A 17,541-nucleotide genomic window follows, 5' to 3' on the forward strand; every position below is an offset into this window, starting at 1 on the left:
ATGGCATTAGAGCAGATTATGCTAAGTGAAGCTAGCCAATCCCTAAAAAACAAATGCCAAATGTCTTCTTTGATATAATGAGAGCAACTAAGAACAGAGCAGGGAGGAAGAGCAGGAAGAAAAGATTAACATTAAACAGAGACATGAGGTGGGAGGGAAATGGAGAGAAAAGGGAAATTGCATGGAAATGGAAGGAGAACCCTCATTGTTATACAAAATTACATGTAAGAGGTTGTGAGGGGAATGGGAAAAAAAAACAAGGAGAGAAATGAATTACAGTAGATGGGGTAGAGAGAGAAGATGGGAGGGGAGCGGAGGAGGGATAGTAGAGGATAGGATAGGTAGCAGAATACAACAGTTACTAATATGGCATTACATAAAAATGTGAATGCGTAACCGATGTGATTCTGCAATCTGTATACGGGGTAAAAATGGGAGTTTATAACCCACTTGAATCTAATGTATGAAATATGATATGTCAAGAGCTTTGTAATGTTTTGAACAACCAATAAAAAAAATGAAACAAACAAACAAACAAAAAACCAAAAAACAAAACCCATGCTGGGCACTGTGGTTTTTGCCTGTAATCCCAGTGGCTGGGGAGGCTGAGACAGGAGGATCAAAAGTTCAAAGCCAGCCTCAGCAATTTAGTGAGGCCCTTAAGTAACTTAGTGAGGCCCTAAGCAACTTAGTGAGACCCTGTTTCTACTAAAATATAAAAATGTGCTGGATATGTGGTTCAGTGGTTAAGTGCCCCTGGATTTAATCCCCAGTACCAAAAACAAAACAAAACAAAAAAACACAAAAAACCCCCATTTCTTAATGTATTATGTAAGTCCAAGTTTTGTTTTATTCACGATTTGCTCTATATGACTTTTCTGTCTCTGTATGTAACATTTTTGCATATTTGACAGGTGTGTACCTTACGTTAATAATCTCACGTGCCTTGGAGATTATTAGAATTTGTTTGCCTTTTGGTTACTTAGGATCATTTACTGTTAAATTATTCTATCTTTTATGTCCTGGAAAAATAAAGCCCAGTATGGGAAGAACACAGATTTTTTAAAAAAAGTATAGAAAACTCCTTATGTGTTTTAAAGGGAGAGCAATTTTGAGGACAGCCTGGGTAAATCTGTTTGAGCCTGTCTCAAAAAGTAAAAAGGCCTGAGGATGTAGCTAGTGGTATTTAATATCCAGTACTACATAACAAAACAAAAAAAGCCAATATTGTTGTTTTTAATTTGTACTTTCTTAGCTTGTATAACTCAGTCTTGTATTCTAGTCTTGTTTTAAGTATTTACTGTTGCTTGGTAAACTACCCCATAACTTTTCTTTTTCACATTTTTTATTATTTAAAAAAAATCAAGCCTTTATGAAAGGAGGGAGCGTGCTTAGACCTCTCTCTAGTTTTACTAGTAGTTGGTTCATCTGGAAAAACTCATACATGCATGGAATTGGATTTCATTTCTTGATCCCTCTGTTTCCCTCTTGTTCTCCCTTTCCTCCCCCTTTCTTCATCCTCTACTAGACTTCCTTTAGCTCATCTATTTGCATTTGATTGGTTCTTTTTACTTATACATAAAGGCGAACTTCCCTGTGTATATTTATCTATACACATAACATGATTAAAAAAAATATATATATGTATATATATTTGTACCAGAAATTGAACTCAGGAACGCTTAACTATTGAGTTGTATCCCCAGCCTTTTTTATTTTTGAGAACAGGGTTCTGCTAAGTTGCTTAGACCATTGCTAAGTTATAGGTGTGCACTTCCATGTCCAGCCATAAAATGATTTTTTAAAGAATACATTCCACATTGCCTCCACTTTCCCATCCCTCCATTCTGCCTCTTAATCTCCTCCTTCTATGCTATGATCTTCCTTTATGTTATCCTATCTTTCCCTCCCATGAGAGAAAACATTCAACCTTTGAATTTGTGAGTAGGCTTATTTATGGTATTCTCCATTCCCATCTATTTATCAGGAAATGCTAAAATTTCATTTTTTTCTTTATGACTGAGTAGATCTCCCTTATATGTGTCACACCACTATTTGTTAATTTATTCATTTATTGACAAGTACCTGAGTTGATTTCATAATTATTATTGTGAATTGTGCTGCTGTAAGCATTGAGGTGGCTATATTGCTATAGTATTCTGATTTTTTTATGTTTTGGGAAACTACCACGGAGTCGGATAGCTGGCTCATACTCACCCTACAACTTTTAGAGACTTATCAGACAGGGCTCAACAGGGACAGTTTATCTTTTTTCCATGTAGTATCTAGCTGGATTTATTCATGAAGCTACATTAAAGTTGGTAGCTGGCTTAAGTGTTCATTGTTGGTTTTATTCACATGTCTGGGACTAGGTGTTGCTGCCTGGAGGCCAGTGTCCCTCATTTCTCCCACATATTCCTTCTCGTTCTCTATTTGGCCTCTATTATCAGGGGAGTGTGTAATGGTTCTTTATGTGGTAGTTGGGATCTAAAATAGCAAAGGTAGAAGCCATGAAATCTTTGGTTTCCTGCATTTGTACACCACATCCTGCTGGATCAAAGCAGGTCGTGTGACTAACTCAGGTTCAATGCAGTGGGAAAGAGAATGTTTTATGATTGGAGGAACAATGTCCTATTGCAAAGAATGGGAAGCATGATTCCCTGGGAGTCATCTGCCACAATAATATAACTTGAGGATAGAAAAGTTTCCTCCACAAAAAATAAAAAGTATTATAGTGTTAATTTGTATTTTCTGTTGCAACAACATTAACATTGTGGTCAGAAAATATCGTATGCACTTCCAAAGTAAAAGTGAAGAAGTAGTTGGGAGTGTGGTGTAAAACATATATCCTTATATATATAATTTTCATGCATTTTGTTCTGGTATATAATCTCTTTTAGGGCAGCGACAGAAAAATTAATTTTTCATTCCTGGTACAGATTAAGTCCTTTGAATGGTTAAATTTAAACATTATAAGAAGTAAATAAATTCAACTAAGTCTTTAGTACTAAATTTGCTGGGTGCAGTGGCACACACCTGTAATCCCTGCAACTCACGAGATTGAGGCAGGAGGATTGCAAATTTAAAGCCAGCCTTAGCAATTTAGTGAGGCCCTAAGCACCTTAGGCCCTGTCTCAAAATGCTAAAGGGCTAGGGATGTAGCTCAGTGACAGAGTACCCCTGTGTACAAAAAATAGATAAATATCAATACTGTTTTTATATTAATTCATTTTTAATGGGGCTGGGGATCAACCCCTCATCCATGTTAGTCAAATGCTTTGGTACTGAGCTCAACCCCAGATCTCCATACTTTTTTTTTTTTTTTTTTTAAAACCTGTCTGATTACAACAACTAAGAACATTTAGGTTAAAATTCTTGACATGAAACAAAGTTGGGCTCCTAATATGTAGTTGATTTCTCATTTAATTAACTTCCTTTTTTATATTCAATTAATAAACTACTTAAACTAAGGTACTTTGAAGAACACCTAACTTTTGTTGTTGTTGTTGTTGTTAGAGATAACTAATTCATAATTTTGTGAGTAAAGTATTTCTTGCCTAAGTTTCTATGCCCTGATCTCCAGTTTTTGGGATATGGAATTGTATGGAAGTGGAGTGTGGTACTTTTCAATGTGATAATACATGTAAAGGGCTATACAAACTTGAAAGTGCTGTTTATAAAAAGTATTTGTTTTTTTTAAGAAAAAGTATACATTTTGCTAAATATAAATGTAGCATTTGTTTAGTAGTAGTGTTGTTTTAGATTGATCAAGGATAAGGGTGGATAATTCATTTAAAAATAGATTAGTTTTACTTATTTATATCCAAAATCAGATGATTTTTTTGGTTATCCTTTGTCAGAAGTTAGTTTTTAATAATGTTTTAAATTACTATATGGTTTAAAAGAATCTCTGCATTGCATATGTATGAGTTATGATTTAAATTTAGATTACTTCTGTTTATTTTTAGAAATATAAAGAAAAAGACAAACACAAACAAAAACACAAGAAGCAACCAGAGCCATCACCTGCATTGGTTCCGTCCTTGACTGTTACTACAGAAAAAGTAAGTTTAAAGTATCTAATTATGTGCTGATTTTTAGCCCAAGAAGTGTTTTAACTCTCAGTGTCCTGATACCTAATTTTTCTCACCCACATCTTAGTTCTTTGTGCCACTTTCTGTTTATTCTATACTTGTCTCCAGAGACCAATGAGGATAATAAGTGGGAGGCACCATTGAGATTAAGAATTTGAGCTGTGGGGTAGGCTTAATGTACCTGTGATTTTGATGTCTGGCTTCACCACTTACTGATGGAACCCTTAGGTTAATTTTTCTCTCTGTAACTCAAATTTTATTATCTGTAAAATAGGGGAAATAATTAATGTAATTGAATAAGATAATACATCTAAAGCAATTAGAATGGTATCTGGTTCATAGTAAGTATTATTTAGCAAATATTAAGTATTATTAAGTATTATTAAGTATGAAAATGAATATAGGCAGGGACAGGTGGTCGACATAGAGTAAGCAAGTGAGAAAATGCAGTAGGAAATGAGGACAGAGTGAAGGGTTGTATATGCTAGTGTAAGGGCTTTGTCTTTTAGTTTGGGTGAAAAACAAGCAATTGAAGAGTTCTGAACTGAGATGTAACATGGTCTGACTTGAGTTTTGAAAGAACTTATGGCTGTATTTTCATGAATAGAGAGTCAAGAATAGTAGGGTGGACATTAGGAGATTGCTGGCAATAATTTAGTGGAGACGGTGGTAATAGTGGAAGATGTAGTGAGAGGTGATCCGATTCTGAATACAGCGAAAGGTAGAACCCATGTGACTTTTTACAGATAAGTTACAAGATCAGAGAGGATCCATATGTGATTCCAGAGGTTTTGATCCCTGATAAATAAAAGCAATGGAGTTGTTAACAAAGATAGGAAAGACTATGAATGTAATAGGTTGTGGGGAAGGTGATGAATTCAGTTTTGTTGTATATTTGGGTTTTCCATTGCTGTCTGAACATACTACTGCAAATTTAGCAGTTTAAACAACATTAACTTATGTCACAGTTTTGTAAGTCAGAAAGGCTGGGCTCAAGCTGATTCATTTACTTCATTTAAAGGTCATCAAGGTGTTTGATGGCCTGTGTTCTTATCTGAAAGAATCTGTTTCTGAAGTTCATTCAGGTTATTGATATAATTTGTTTCCTTGTGATTATAGGATCAAGGTGCCCATTTGTGTGTTGGATATCAGCTGGGAGCCCAACCTAAGCTTGTAGGGCTTCTATGAGGTCTTTGCTTTCCTTACTACACAATCCCCTCTACCTCCTCTCCATCTCGGAGCCAGTCATGACATACTGAATTTTTTCACATTTGGAATCTCTCCGACTTTCCTTCTGTTGCATCTCTTTTGCTTTTAGTCAGAGAATTCTCTTTTTAAAGGGCCAGCGTGGTAAAATTGGGCCTACCCTGAAAAAATAGAGTAATTTTCCCTGTTTTAAGATTCATGAGCTTAGAAACTGCAAAGTTTGTTTTGCCATATAACATAAAAAATACTCACAGGTTCCAGGGTTTAGGATGTAAATATAGTGGTGGGCTATTCTGCATACCATTGATATATTAGGGTTGAGGTATCCGTTAGACATCTAAATAGAAATACTGACTAACCAGCTGTATGTATTCTTGCAAGTCAGGAAAGGGGACCAGACTTTGGATATAACTTTGGGAATTTTATGCATATGAAGTTAAAGCCATGAGACTAGATCAAATCACCAAGGGAGTGGTGAGTTGAGGTAGAGAAAATAAGAGGCCTAGTTTGGAAGAAAAGCAATAGGAAACCAAGTTAAAGGGAATGTGTGTCATATAATAAAGACTGGCTATAGATTTTTTCAAGTGGAGATTATTAGTGACGTTGATAAATAGTTGTAGTGTGGTGGAAGCAAAAGCCTGAATGGAATGGATGTAGGAGAGAATCGGAGGGTCAGACAATATAAATTATTGTTTTTAGGAGCTTTGCCAAAAAGAGGAATGGTCATAACTGGTCTGGGAACTGGGGGTAAAAAAAGATATTTTAAAAAAAGAGTAATTTTTTTTTTTGGAAATTCTCTTCTGATAAATATTTTTTTTTGTGTGTATGTGTGTGTGACATAAGAAGCAATGTTATCAGTTGTAAGAATGAGATGAGCATTACAGATTTGAGCAGACAAAACACAAAATAGTTTACTATAATAATGGCAAAGAAAATTTACTAGGGGAATTTAGTCTAATTGTTTGGTCTACCATTTGAGGATCATGGTCAAGAATTTTAAATGAAGCAATTTTGCAGAGTTTTAAAATTTTCTCATTTCTGGTTTTCCTATATATGGCTGTGGGCACAAAGTAGAATTTAGTCAGGTTGTTTTATTATGCGAATATACTGAATGAGTTGAGTGTTAGTGCAAGGGGGTTATACTGATGGGTCATGATATTTAAAGTTAATAGGGAAATGAGGATAACAGAAGATAAGAGATAATAAATAATGAAATTAAAGGGTTGTTGGAATAGAGTAAATTGGAAATAGGTGGTAGTCAAGAGAGTAGGATGTGCTAAATGGAGATTATTTAGTGATAACAATTGTTAGTGAAAACCGAATCTAGGTGATGACGAATATGAGAGCAGAGAATAAGATGACTGGAGGAGAGTCTGTCAAGGAGCCAAAAGAAGAAAGATGGGAGTAGTGTAGGGGAGTGATAGTAATATAGGTTCTAAAGCGGTGGTTGGCAAAGTTTTTGTCAAGGACTGGATACTAACTAAATATTTTAGGTTTTGCAGAACATATTGGCTCTGTCTAGTACTCAACTTTATGCTGTTATACCACAGAAATAATAATAGACAATTTGTAAATAAGTGGATCTGGCAATATTCCAGTAAAACTTTATTTATGGACACTGCAATTTAAATTTCATATATCATGAAATGGCCCTATTGATTTTTTCCAACCTTAAAAGTATAAAAATCATTTTTAGCTGTTGAGCTGTGTGTACAAAAACAGGTGAATGATCAAAGGGCTTGTACTTTGCCAAATTCTGCCCTAACAGTGAGGTCTACTGTGTGATAAAGTCTGGTGACATGAGATTTTATACCTGGAGGGTTTTAGAGAAAGAGGCTTACAGTTCGCATTGCATAACAAGGAAACCTACCCATTCTCCCTATCCAGTGATAAGAGCTATGGGAGCAAAGTAGTCATCATTTATTTGAGATAGCCACAGTGGACAGGGTTGTCCCAAGTATTTGTTGAAGCAAGAATCTGAAGGGAATGTTTAAGTTATGTAGCACCTTATCCAGATGACACTGTGTTCCAGAGAGCACAGTGGAAAGTTTCAGCTGTCAAGAAGGATGTGGAAGATATGGGTGTAAGAGAGTATGTTTAGAGCTGATAGGGAATTGACCTGGATGGTGTCTTTTGGTTTAGTGACATGAACAGGGGTAAAACTATAATTGTTAACACTGGTAGACTTAAGGCAGGTGTGGTCTTGAATACTTTTAAGGGTTAGCATGATATGGTAGTTTGGGCTTCATGACCCTGATGGATGATGGAAGACTTGAGCCATAGCTTCTTTTCAGGGGAAAGATGTCATTTTAGTGTAGATTTACCAGTTATCTTTTATTGATATAGATCAGGGAATGTAAGTGTGAATTTTATTCTTTGAATTTCAGGGCTACTTCAAGACTCTGTTTAATGTTTGTAAAGTACATTTTAATTTAAAAAAGTCACAAGGAACTTTAATTTACTAATTGATTTTTAAATGCCTGTATTGTTAGCTAACTTTTTTGTTATTTCTTCTTTCTTTTTTTCTGGTACTGGGGATCGAACCCACTGTTTCCTGCATGGTGAGCAAGTGCTCTACCACTGAGCTATACCCCCAGCCCTGTCTTTTTAATCTTTTGGTATTGGAGGTTGAACCTAGGGGTGCTTTACCACTGAGCTTCAATCCAGCTGTTCTGTTTTTTTTTTTTTTTTTTTTTTTTTTTTTTTAGATAGGGTCTCTTTGAGTTCTTCTGGCTGGACTTGAGTTTGCAGTCCTCCTGCCTCAGCCTTCCAAGTACCTGAGATTACAGGAATGAATTACCATACCCAGCTTGTTAGTCAATTTTGATTGCACATTTTAAAATTTTGGTCTATTTTCTGTACTTTTTTTTTTTTTTAAATTCCATTTTAGAAAGTCTGAAGTAGGAAGATTACAAGTTTGAGACCAGTCTCAAAAACTTAGCAAGACCCTGTTAAAAAAATTTTTTTTTTAGGAATATAGCTCACTGGTAGAGCATCCCTGGGTTTAATCTTCAGTGTCAGGAAAAAAAAAAATCACATTTTACTTCTTTATTCTTGAAGTTTACATCAAGTTTTAATTGTACATATATATATATATATATATATATATATACACACACACACACAACTTTTAACCCCTTTGGACTCTAAACATTTTTAAGGTTAGAAATTAGCAACAAGAGCTGGGCACAGTGGCACAGGCCTGTAATCCCAGTAGCTAGGGATACTGAGGCAGAAGGATCACAAATTCTAAGCCAGCCTCAGCAATTTGGCGAGGCCTTAAGTGACTCAGTGAAACCCTGTCTCTAAATGTTATATATATATATATATATATATATATATATATATATATATATATATATATATATATATGGCTAGGGATGTGGCTCAGTGGTTAAGTGCCTCTGAGTTCAATTCCCTGTAGAAAGAAATTAGCAACAAGCAAATAAATTCAGTGTGATGTCATATTAAATGTGGCATTACTATGATCTTTTAAATACTATAATACACTAGCATAATATTTTCAAACAAGCCGTTTATAACCATGGTAGTGAATGACTAGTGATACATGAATAAATAAATATTGTTAAGAACAAATTGGGATTTTTTAAATTAATCACTAAGATTATTATCAGGACGAGCATAAAGGTATAAGAATACATAGCTTTTTGTGACTGTCTTTGGGATATTTATGTTTGTGGGTTTTGTTTATTGGTACTAATTTCTTACATAAAAGAGGATTTGATGGAACACATGGGATTTGATGTCTGTAGGAACTTGTTTTAAAGAGTTCTTTAATATGATAAGAACAAGGCTGGGGTAGAGCACTTGCCTTGAATGTGTGAGACATGCAGACAGCACTGCATATAAATAAATGAATAAAGGTCCATCAGCAACTAAAAAAAATGATATAAACAGGTAGAGATGGCTTGTATATCTTGGACTGTGGTTGCCTCTACTGATATTCCCTATTTATAGTTCTTATAGGCTTTTTGAACCAGTTTTCTCTTCTCCATAGTACAGTAGGATATTGCCAAGGAAGACAAGGGGAGAAAGTCTTTGCTCTTGACCTAATGAAGATTTGCTTGATGTTAGTTATTTTTCTAAAAAATATCTTAGATGCTTATAAACCACAGTTCACAGTAAGGTTGTGCATATCTGTAATCCTATTACTCAGGAGGCTGAGGCAGGAAAATCTCAAAATAAAAAGGCTGGGGATGTAATTTAGATAGAGCATCTGTGATTCAGTCCCCACTACTAGAAGAAAAAACAAGGTAGTCTTTATTACTTTTCATCATTATTACAACTTAGTTGTTTTTACCATCTTTGTAAATAACTCACAATTTTAAGTCTTTTAAAATTTGGATGACTTTTAAATGTATTTCTTTCTCAGCATTTTTTTTCTGTACACCAGATACTTATCAGGTTTTCTTCAGTCTCTTACAGTTCTTTTGGGAGAGAATAAAGAAGGACCTAAGTTTTAAGTATACCTTTAAAATTATTTGTTAACTTTCATATATATATATTTTTTAATTTAAAGACAAATGTTTTTCTCTTTATTATTAAAAATGGTCTTATAAATAGAGTGGCAAGGTTCATAAGTTAAGAAAATTTAGGGTTTTAGTTTATGATTATAATAAATTTAATTATATACATTGAAGTCCAAGTAACCATAAAAGTCCTTTTCATAATGTTTTTGTAAGACTTTTTAAAAAATAGTTTTTAGTTGTCAATGGACCTATATTTTATTTATTTACATGTGGTGCTTAGAATTGAATCCAATGCCTCACACATGCTAGGCAAGCGCTGTACCACTAAGCCACAACCTCAACCCCAAGACTTTTAGAATATAGAACAAAACCTTTTTTTTGTAAAATAATTTCTTTGTGATGTGTAAGTTTTTACGTGTTTCTTCCTTTTTGTTTTTTTTCCAGGGATGGGAATTGAATTAAGGCCTTGCACATGCTAGGCAAGTGCTCTATGACTGTGCTACATTTCTAGTCCTTTTAATTTTATTTTGAGGCAAGGTTTCACTAAGGTGCCCTGTCTGGCAGTGAATTTGGGATTCTTTTGGTTCAGCCTGGAGTCGGTGGGATTACAGCATGAACCTCCTTACTTGGCCATTTTAAATATTTTTAAAAGATCAAAGAAATATTTAGAACTTTTAAGTTATAATGAAATCCAAATGTCAATTTTAACTTCTTCCTTCCTTCCTTCCTTCCTTCCTTCCTTCCTTCCTTCCTTCCTTCCTTCCTTCCTTCCTTCCTTCCTTCCTTCCTTCCTTCTTTCTTTCTTTCTTTCTTTCTTTCTTTCTTTCTTTCTTTCTTTCTTTCTTTCTCTACCTATTTATTTAATCAATTTTTATTTATTTAGTTTTTAGTTGTAATATCTTTATTTTTATGTGGTGCTGATAATTGAACCCAGGGCCTCACACATGCTAGGCCAGCGCTCTACCACTGAGCCACAACCTCAGCCCCACTTCATTATTTATTGAAACATCTGTAGATACATACTGGGAGTTGAACCAGTACTTTGCCTCTGAACTACAACCCCAGTCCAGGGTCTCCCTAACTTGGGGTGAGGCTGGCCTCCCAACTTGCCAGTTTCCTGCTTCATTCTCTCAAGTTGCTGGGCTTACATGCATGTACCAACTTGCCTGGATATCACTCTATGTTTTTAACAAAAGTTGTTATCACTTTGTTCTTTCCCTGTATTATTCAGCAAGATAATTATATTTGCACTCTAAACTTCAAATTTTTAGAATTTTTAAATTTGTAAACTTTTTTTAAATTTTGAAGAAAACATGAATCTGACAATAAAGGTACCAAAAATTTTAATATATCAAATACTTTGAATCTTTTGTTAATCATTATTGAGGTATAATTGATATGTAATAAGTTACATATATTTAAAGTAGAAAATTTGATAAATTTTGATACAAACTATCCTTATGATTCCTTTTAATTTCCTCCTTCCTGTCTTCCTGTCCCCACCCCTGCTCCATCACCTACTAGTCCACTGTCACTAAATTAGTTTTAATTTTCTAAAAGATTAACAATTAGAAACATACACAGTGTGAACAGTTTTATTTTGGACTAGCTTATTTAACTTAGCATAATTATTTTGAGATTTATCCATGTTTTGTGTTTTAATAATTCATTCATTTCTATTGCTGACTACTATTCTGTTATATGGATATACTGTAGTTTATCTGTTCTATAATTGGTGGACATTCAGGTTGTTTCCAGTTTAGAGTTATTAAAAATAAAGCTGCTGTGAACATTGTTACAGTCTTGTGTGTGTGTGTGTGTGTGTGTGTGTGTGTGTATATATATATATATATATATATATGACATAAACTTTAATTTCTTTTGCATATTATTACAAGGATCGGAATACCTGGGTATTCTTAATTTTTTATGTTTTCCTCTAGACATTTTATATTTTTAAGTTTTATGTTTAGTTCTATGGTCTATTGTGAACTAACTGGTTTAGATTAGGTAGAGTTCATCCTCCAACATTGTCTTCTCTCCTTGAAAGTTGGTTTTTTGCAGTTTGTTTTTGTGGCACTAGGGATTTAACCTGGGGCCTCAAAGCATATTATGAAACATTCTATGACTGAGGTATATCCCCTGTCAATTCTTTGCATTTTTAGAATTTTAAAATAAGACTGTCAGTTTGTAGAAACTAGATTGTTGACATTTTGATTGGAACTGCTTTTAATATATAGGATATTCATGTGAGAATTAATATCAATATTGAGTCTTCTGATGCCATTATATCACTGTATTTATTTAAGTCTTTAATCTCAGAAATGAGTGTACAAGTCTTGTACTTTTGTTTTTTGTTTTTGGTTTTATTGCTAAACATTTTGTTAATTGATGCCATTGTAAGTAGAATTTTTAAAAATGTCAATTTCTGATTGTTGTTTGCTAGTATATAGTAATCTAGTTGATTTCTCTTTGTTGATCTTATATCCTGCAACTTTGCCAAAATTCTTTTCCATTCTAGGAGGTTATTGATTCCATAAATTTTCTTAATAGATGATCATGCTATCTGTGAATATGATGATTTTACTTGGTTCTTTCCAATCTAGATGCCTTTATTTCTTTTATTAGATCTACCAGAAACCCCAGTGTAATGTTGAACAGAAGTAGTGAGAGTGGATTTTTTTTTTTTTAAACATTAGGGGGAAATATTCAACTTTTAAGTGTTACATATTATGTTGAAGAAGTTTTAGTTTGCTGAAAGTTATTTTTGGTCCTGGGGATTGAGTCCAGGGTTACTTAACCACTGAGCCACATCCCCAGCCCCCATCCCACCTCCCCCTTTTTATTTTGAGATAGGGCTTCGCTGAAAGTTTTTTTTCTTTCATTTTTAAAATTTGCTCTAATTAGTTATACATGTCAGTAGAATGCATTTTGACAGGTTATATACAAACGGAGCATAACTTCTCATTTCTCTGGCTGTGCATGTTGCAGAGTCCCACTGGTAGTGTAATCATACATGTATATAGGGTAACATTGTCTGTCTCATTCCTCCATCCTTCCCATCCCCACACCTGCCCCCTCTGCACAATCCAAAGTCCCTTCACCCACCCACCCCAATCTCCTTATGGGTTAGCATCTGCTTCTCAGAGAAAACACTTGGCCTTTGGGTTTTTGGTTTGGCTTATTTCGCTTAGCATGATATTCTTTAGGTCCATCTATTTACCTTCAGATGCCATAATTTTGTTTTCTTTAAGGCTTTAATGTTCCATTGTGTATATGTTCCATTGGGTATATGTACCACATTTTCTTTATTCATTCATCTGTTGAAGGGCATCTATGTTGATTCCATAGGTTAGTTATTGTGAATTGCACTGCTGTTAACATTGATGTGGCTGTGTCACTGTAGTATGCTGATTTTAAATCCTTTGGGTATAAACCAAGGAGTGGGAGATCTGGGTCAAATGGTGGTTTCATTCCAAAGTTTCTGAGGAATTTCCATACTGCTTTCCATAGTGGTTGCACCAGTTTGCATTCCCACCAGCAATGTATGAGTGTACATTTTCCCCCACATCCTTGCTAATACTTCTTATTGCTCCTCCTCTTCTTCTTCTTCTTCTCCTCCTCCTCCTCCTCCTCCCTTCTTCCTCCTCCCTCCTTCCTCCTCCCTCCTTCCTCCTCCCTCCTTCCTCCTTCCTCCTTCCTCCTTCCTCCTTCTTCTTTCTTTCTTCTTTCTTCTTCTTTCTTCTTTCTTCTTTTTCCCTTTTGGTACCAGGGATTGAACTCAAGGGGACTCAACCACTGAGCCACATCTCCAGTCCTATTTAGTGCCTCACCATTGCTGAGACTGGCTTTGGACTTGCAGGCCACCTATCTCAGCCTCCCAAGCTGAGCCACAACTCCAGTCTTTGTTTGTGGTCTTGATAATTGCCATTCTGACTGAAGTGAGATGAAATCTTACAGTAGTTTTTGATTTGCATTTGTCTAATTGCTAGAGATGATGAACATTTTTTTTCATATGTTTGTCGATCAATTGTATTTCTTCTGTGAAGTGTCTGTTCAGTTCCTTAGCCCATTTAGTGATTGGGTCATTTGTGTGTGTGTGTGTGTGTGTGTGTGTTTGTGTGTGTGTGTCTGTGTAGTTTTATGAGTTCTTTATATATCCAGGAGGTTAGTGCTCTATCTGAGGTGTGTGTTGTAAAGATTTTCTCCTGTTCTGTAGGCTCTTATCAGTTGTGGATATTGAATTTCGTCAAATATTTTTTCTGTATTTTACAATTAGATATATTGAAATGATTACATGGAGTTTTTAGTATGTTAATATAATGCATTATATTGGGTGATTTTCTAATGTTAAAAACAACCTTGGATTCTTGAGATGATTGTTACTTGGTCTTGATGATGTATTATCATTTTTTACTTATCATTAAATTCTTTTTTTTATTTTAAGGAACTATTAATATCTGTGTTTAAGAGGGATATTGGCTTATGCTTTTCTTATAATTTTTTGTTTGGTTTTGTTGTCAAAGTAATGCTGACCTTCTTAGAATGAATTAGTTTTAAGTATTTCACCCTTTCTTTTCTAGAAGAGTTGGTATAGATAGGTTTGTTATTATTTTTGTCTTTAGGCCTGACTTCTGAACACTTCTAAAGCAGTTGAGGCTAGGAGTTATCTTTTTAAAAAAAGTTTCATTAAAAAAATATTTTTAGTTGTAGATGGATACAATACCTTTATTTTTATTTATTTATTTTTATGTGGTGCTGAGGATGGAACACAGTCCCTTTCACGTGCTAGGCAAGTGCTGTGTTTAGCCCAAGCCCCTCTTTATTTTATTTCATAAATTTATTTATTCTTATACCTGGGATTGAACTCAGGGGCGCTTAGCTGCTGAACCACATCCCTCACTAAACGGCTGAGGCTGGCCTCGAACTTGTGGTCTTCCTAACACAGCCTCCTGATTTGTTGGGATTATAGGCATGCATCACTACCTGGCTTCCACGCCCACAAATTTGTTAACCCAGATGAAGTGCACCAGTTCTTTGAAAGACAGTCTTCCAAAATTCAAACAAAAAGAAATACATTACTAAATAGGCTTATGTCTATTTTTAAAATATTAGTAATATTTATTTTTGTTAATAAAAATTAACTAGCAGTAGTAAATATTAGCAAAAACATTCTCATACTCAGGCACTGGTTGCAAATGAAAAGGACATAGATGGTTGTATTCTCAATCTGTGAAGAAAATGTTTCTGAGTTTCGGCCTAGTTCTCCAGAATCGCAGGATCCTCGGCAGGTAGTCTGGCCTCTGCAGGGAAGCTTCTTAGGCTGCATTTTAAGTGGAGAAAGCTTTCCTATTTTCTGTAGGTCACCACCTCCAGATTTGACGCATTCTGTATTGCACATTTACTGAAGTCTTAATTTGTAAAGAATGGTCAACTGTGAGATCTGTCGGACAGGCAGGATGGACTTTTTTTAGCATCACCTCCAAGAGTTTTCACTGCCTCTCTCATAGCAGCAAAATCCACCATTGCTTGTATTCCAGTAAAATCTTGAAGAAGAACATGGTCAGGGTTTTAAGGACACTTCAACAATGCTTTGTTTGGTTTTCCAGTCTAAAATGTTCAGAACATCTTCCTTTTTCATTAAAAAGCCATCACAGTTTCGTACAGCAGCTTCCAACAGGAGCCGTACTTAGTAAGGCAGAACATCATACTTGGTGCTTCCAAGTTTAGGTACATTGAAGAACTTCTTATTTGAATTGTCATTTAATGTTTCAATAAGGTACTCAAAGGCATATCCTGCACTTGAGGCATCCATCGCCAGAGACCATATTATCCGTGCGGGGAGGGGGCCTGCAGGGGGAGGAGGGGGAGGCTGGGCCAGGAAGAAGAAGAGGAAGACAGGTGGACTGGCAAGGGAGGAAGGAAGGAAGCAGTCTTCTAATAGGCTTATGTGTATTAAAGAAATTGTATCAATCACTAATAATCTTCTAAAACAGAACCTTTCATGCCCAGATGGGTTTACTGGTGGATTCTACCAAACATTGCAGAAATTATATAATTCTCAGGGCTGGGGTTGTGGCTCAGTGGTAGAGCGCTTTCGCCTAGGACATGTGAGGCACTGGGCTGGATTCTTAGCATCACATAAAAATAAATAAAATATAGGTATTGTGTCCATCTACAACTAAAGATACATGTGTGTGTATGTGTGTTTGTATGTATATAATATAAACGTTTTTAAAAAGAAGGCGTATCAGTTCTCTTCAATCTCTTCCAGAAGACAAAATCAGAAGGAATACTTCGTAACTCATTCTGTTATGCTTAATATTAAATATGCATCACCTAATATCAAAGCTACATGAAAGCATTAAAGAACACTACAATTCAGTCTCTCTCCTGAATAAAAATGGGAAAGTTCTCAACAAAATATTAGCAAATCGAATCCAACAATGTAGAAAAAGAATTATATATATCATGATCAAGTGGGATTTATCCCTGGTACTAAAGTTGGTTCAACATTTGAAACTCAGTATTATGTCCCATCAGCAAGCTAAAGAAAAATCAAGTGCTCATGTCAACAGATGTGAAAAAGGTATTTGAGAAAATCAATATTCATTCATGATTAAAAACTCCTAGCAAACTAGAAATAGAGAACTTCCTCAACTTTAGATAAAGAACATGTACAAAATTACACAGCTAACATCATACTTAATGGGTGAGAAACAATGCTTTCCCACTACAATGAGGAAGAAAGGCAAGAATATCTGCTCTTACATCCTACTATGGATGCCCACACAAAAACCTGCATATGGATGCTTATAGCAGTATTTTTCATAACTACAAAATCAAAAAAGTTGAAACAACTAATTTCAGCGGGCAAATGGATAAGCTTTTGTGTTCAAGGAGTATGCTAAAAAGAAATGAGCCAGCAAGTCTTGAAAAAAATGTGGAGGAAACTTAACTACATATTACCAAGTGAAAGGAACCAATCTTAAAAGGCTGAATGCTGATTCCAATTAAATGACAGTGTGGTAAAGGGAAGAGTAACCAGTGAAGAGATTGGTTGCCAAGGGTTTTTGGAGAGAGGGACACACAGATAGAGCACAGAAGTTCTTTAGGGTAGTGAAACCACTCTTTAAGATAATAAAATGGTGTATACTTATACATGTGTCAAAATCTAGATTGAGCACATTAGGGTGAACTCTAAAGTAAACTATGAACTTTGGGTGAGAATGATAGGTCAGTAGATTCATCAGTTGTAACAAATTTTACCACTCTGGTTGGAGGCCATATAAGAGTGGGGATAGAAAGATATGTCAGAACTTTCTGCTCAATTTTACTGTGAATCTAAAACTGTTCTAAATATAAGATTTAATTTTATATTGCTTATATTAGAAAAAGGCCAGGTAAATTTTATCACCTTCTACCTTAAAGTTTTAGAAAAAGAAAAACAGTAGAAAGTGGGGAAAAAAATCACAGTATTAATTAATACAGAACATAAAAATGCAGAAAAATCAATCAATGAACCCAAAAGTTTTATTATTTTAGGAGATAAACAGAATTCATGAACCTTTAGCCATATTGATCAGGGGAAAGAAAGGGTGGGGAGAAGGTAAAAATTATTGACGCACGCTCAAGAAGTAAAAGTTGGGGATGTAGCTCAGTGAATGCCTACCACTGGGAGAGAAAGGTAAATTTTTAAAATAAATGTTGATAACCTAAATAGTCCTATATCAAAGAAACTAAACTGTGGT

The 17,541-nt window shown here is 35.0% G+C and overlaps 1 protein-coding gene and 1 pseudogene across 5 annotated transcripts in view; one reads left to right on the forward strand and one right to left on the reverse strand.

Annotated features, from left to right (window-relative positions):
- Mllt10 (MLLT10 histone lysine methyltransferase DOT1L cofactor) overlaps nt 1-17,541 on the forward strand; it is a 190,230-nt gene that overhangs the window by 96,156 nt on the left and 76,533 nt on the right. For all 5 annotated transcript variants that reach the window (XM_077802629.1, XM_077802631.1, XM_077802633.1 and 2 more), the window contains one exon: nt 3,969-4,064. In XM_077802629.1, the coding sequence (XP_077658755.1) occupies nt 3,969-4,064 (96 nt within the window). The remainder of the gene's footprint in view (nt 1-3,968; nt 4,065-17,541) is intronic.
- Nucleotides 14,935-15,605, reverse strand: LOC113192275 (iron-responsive element-binding protein 2 pseudogene; annotated as a pseudogene).

This window comes from Urocitellus parryii, chromosome 9 (genome assembly GCF_045843805.1).
Source record: "Urocitellus parryii isolate mUroPar1 chromosome 9, mUroPar1.hap1, whole genome shotgun sequence".
In the NCBI taxonomy this organism is placed as follows: Eukaryota; Metazoa; Chordata; class Mammalia; order Rodentia; family Sciuridae; genus Urocitellus; species Urocitellus parryii.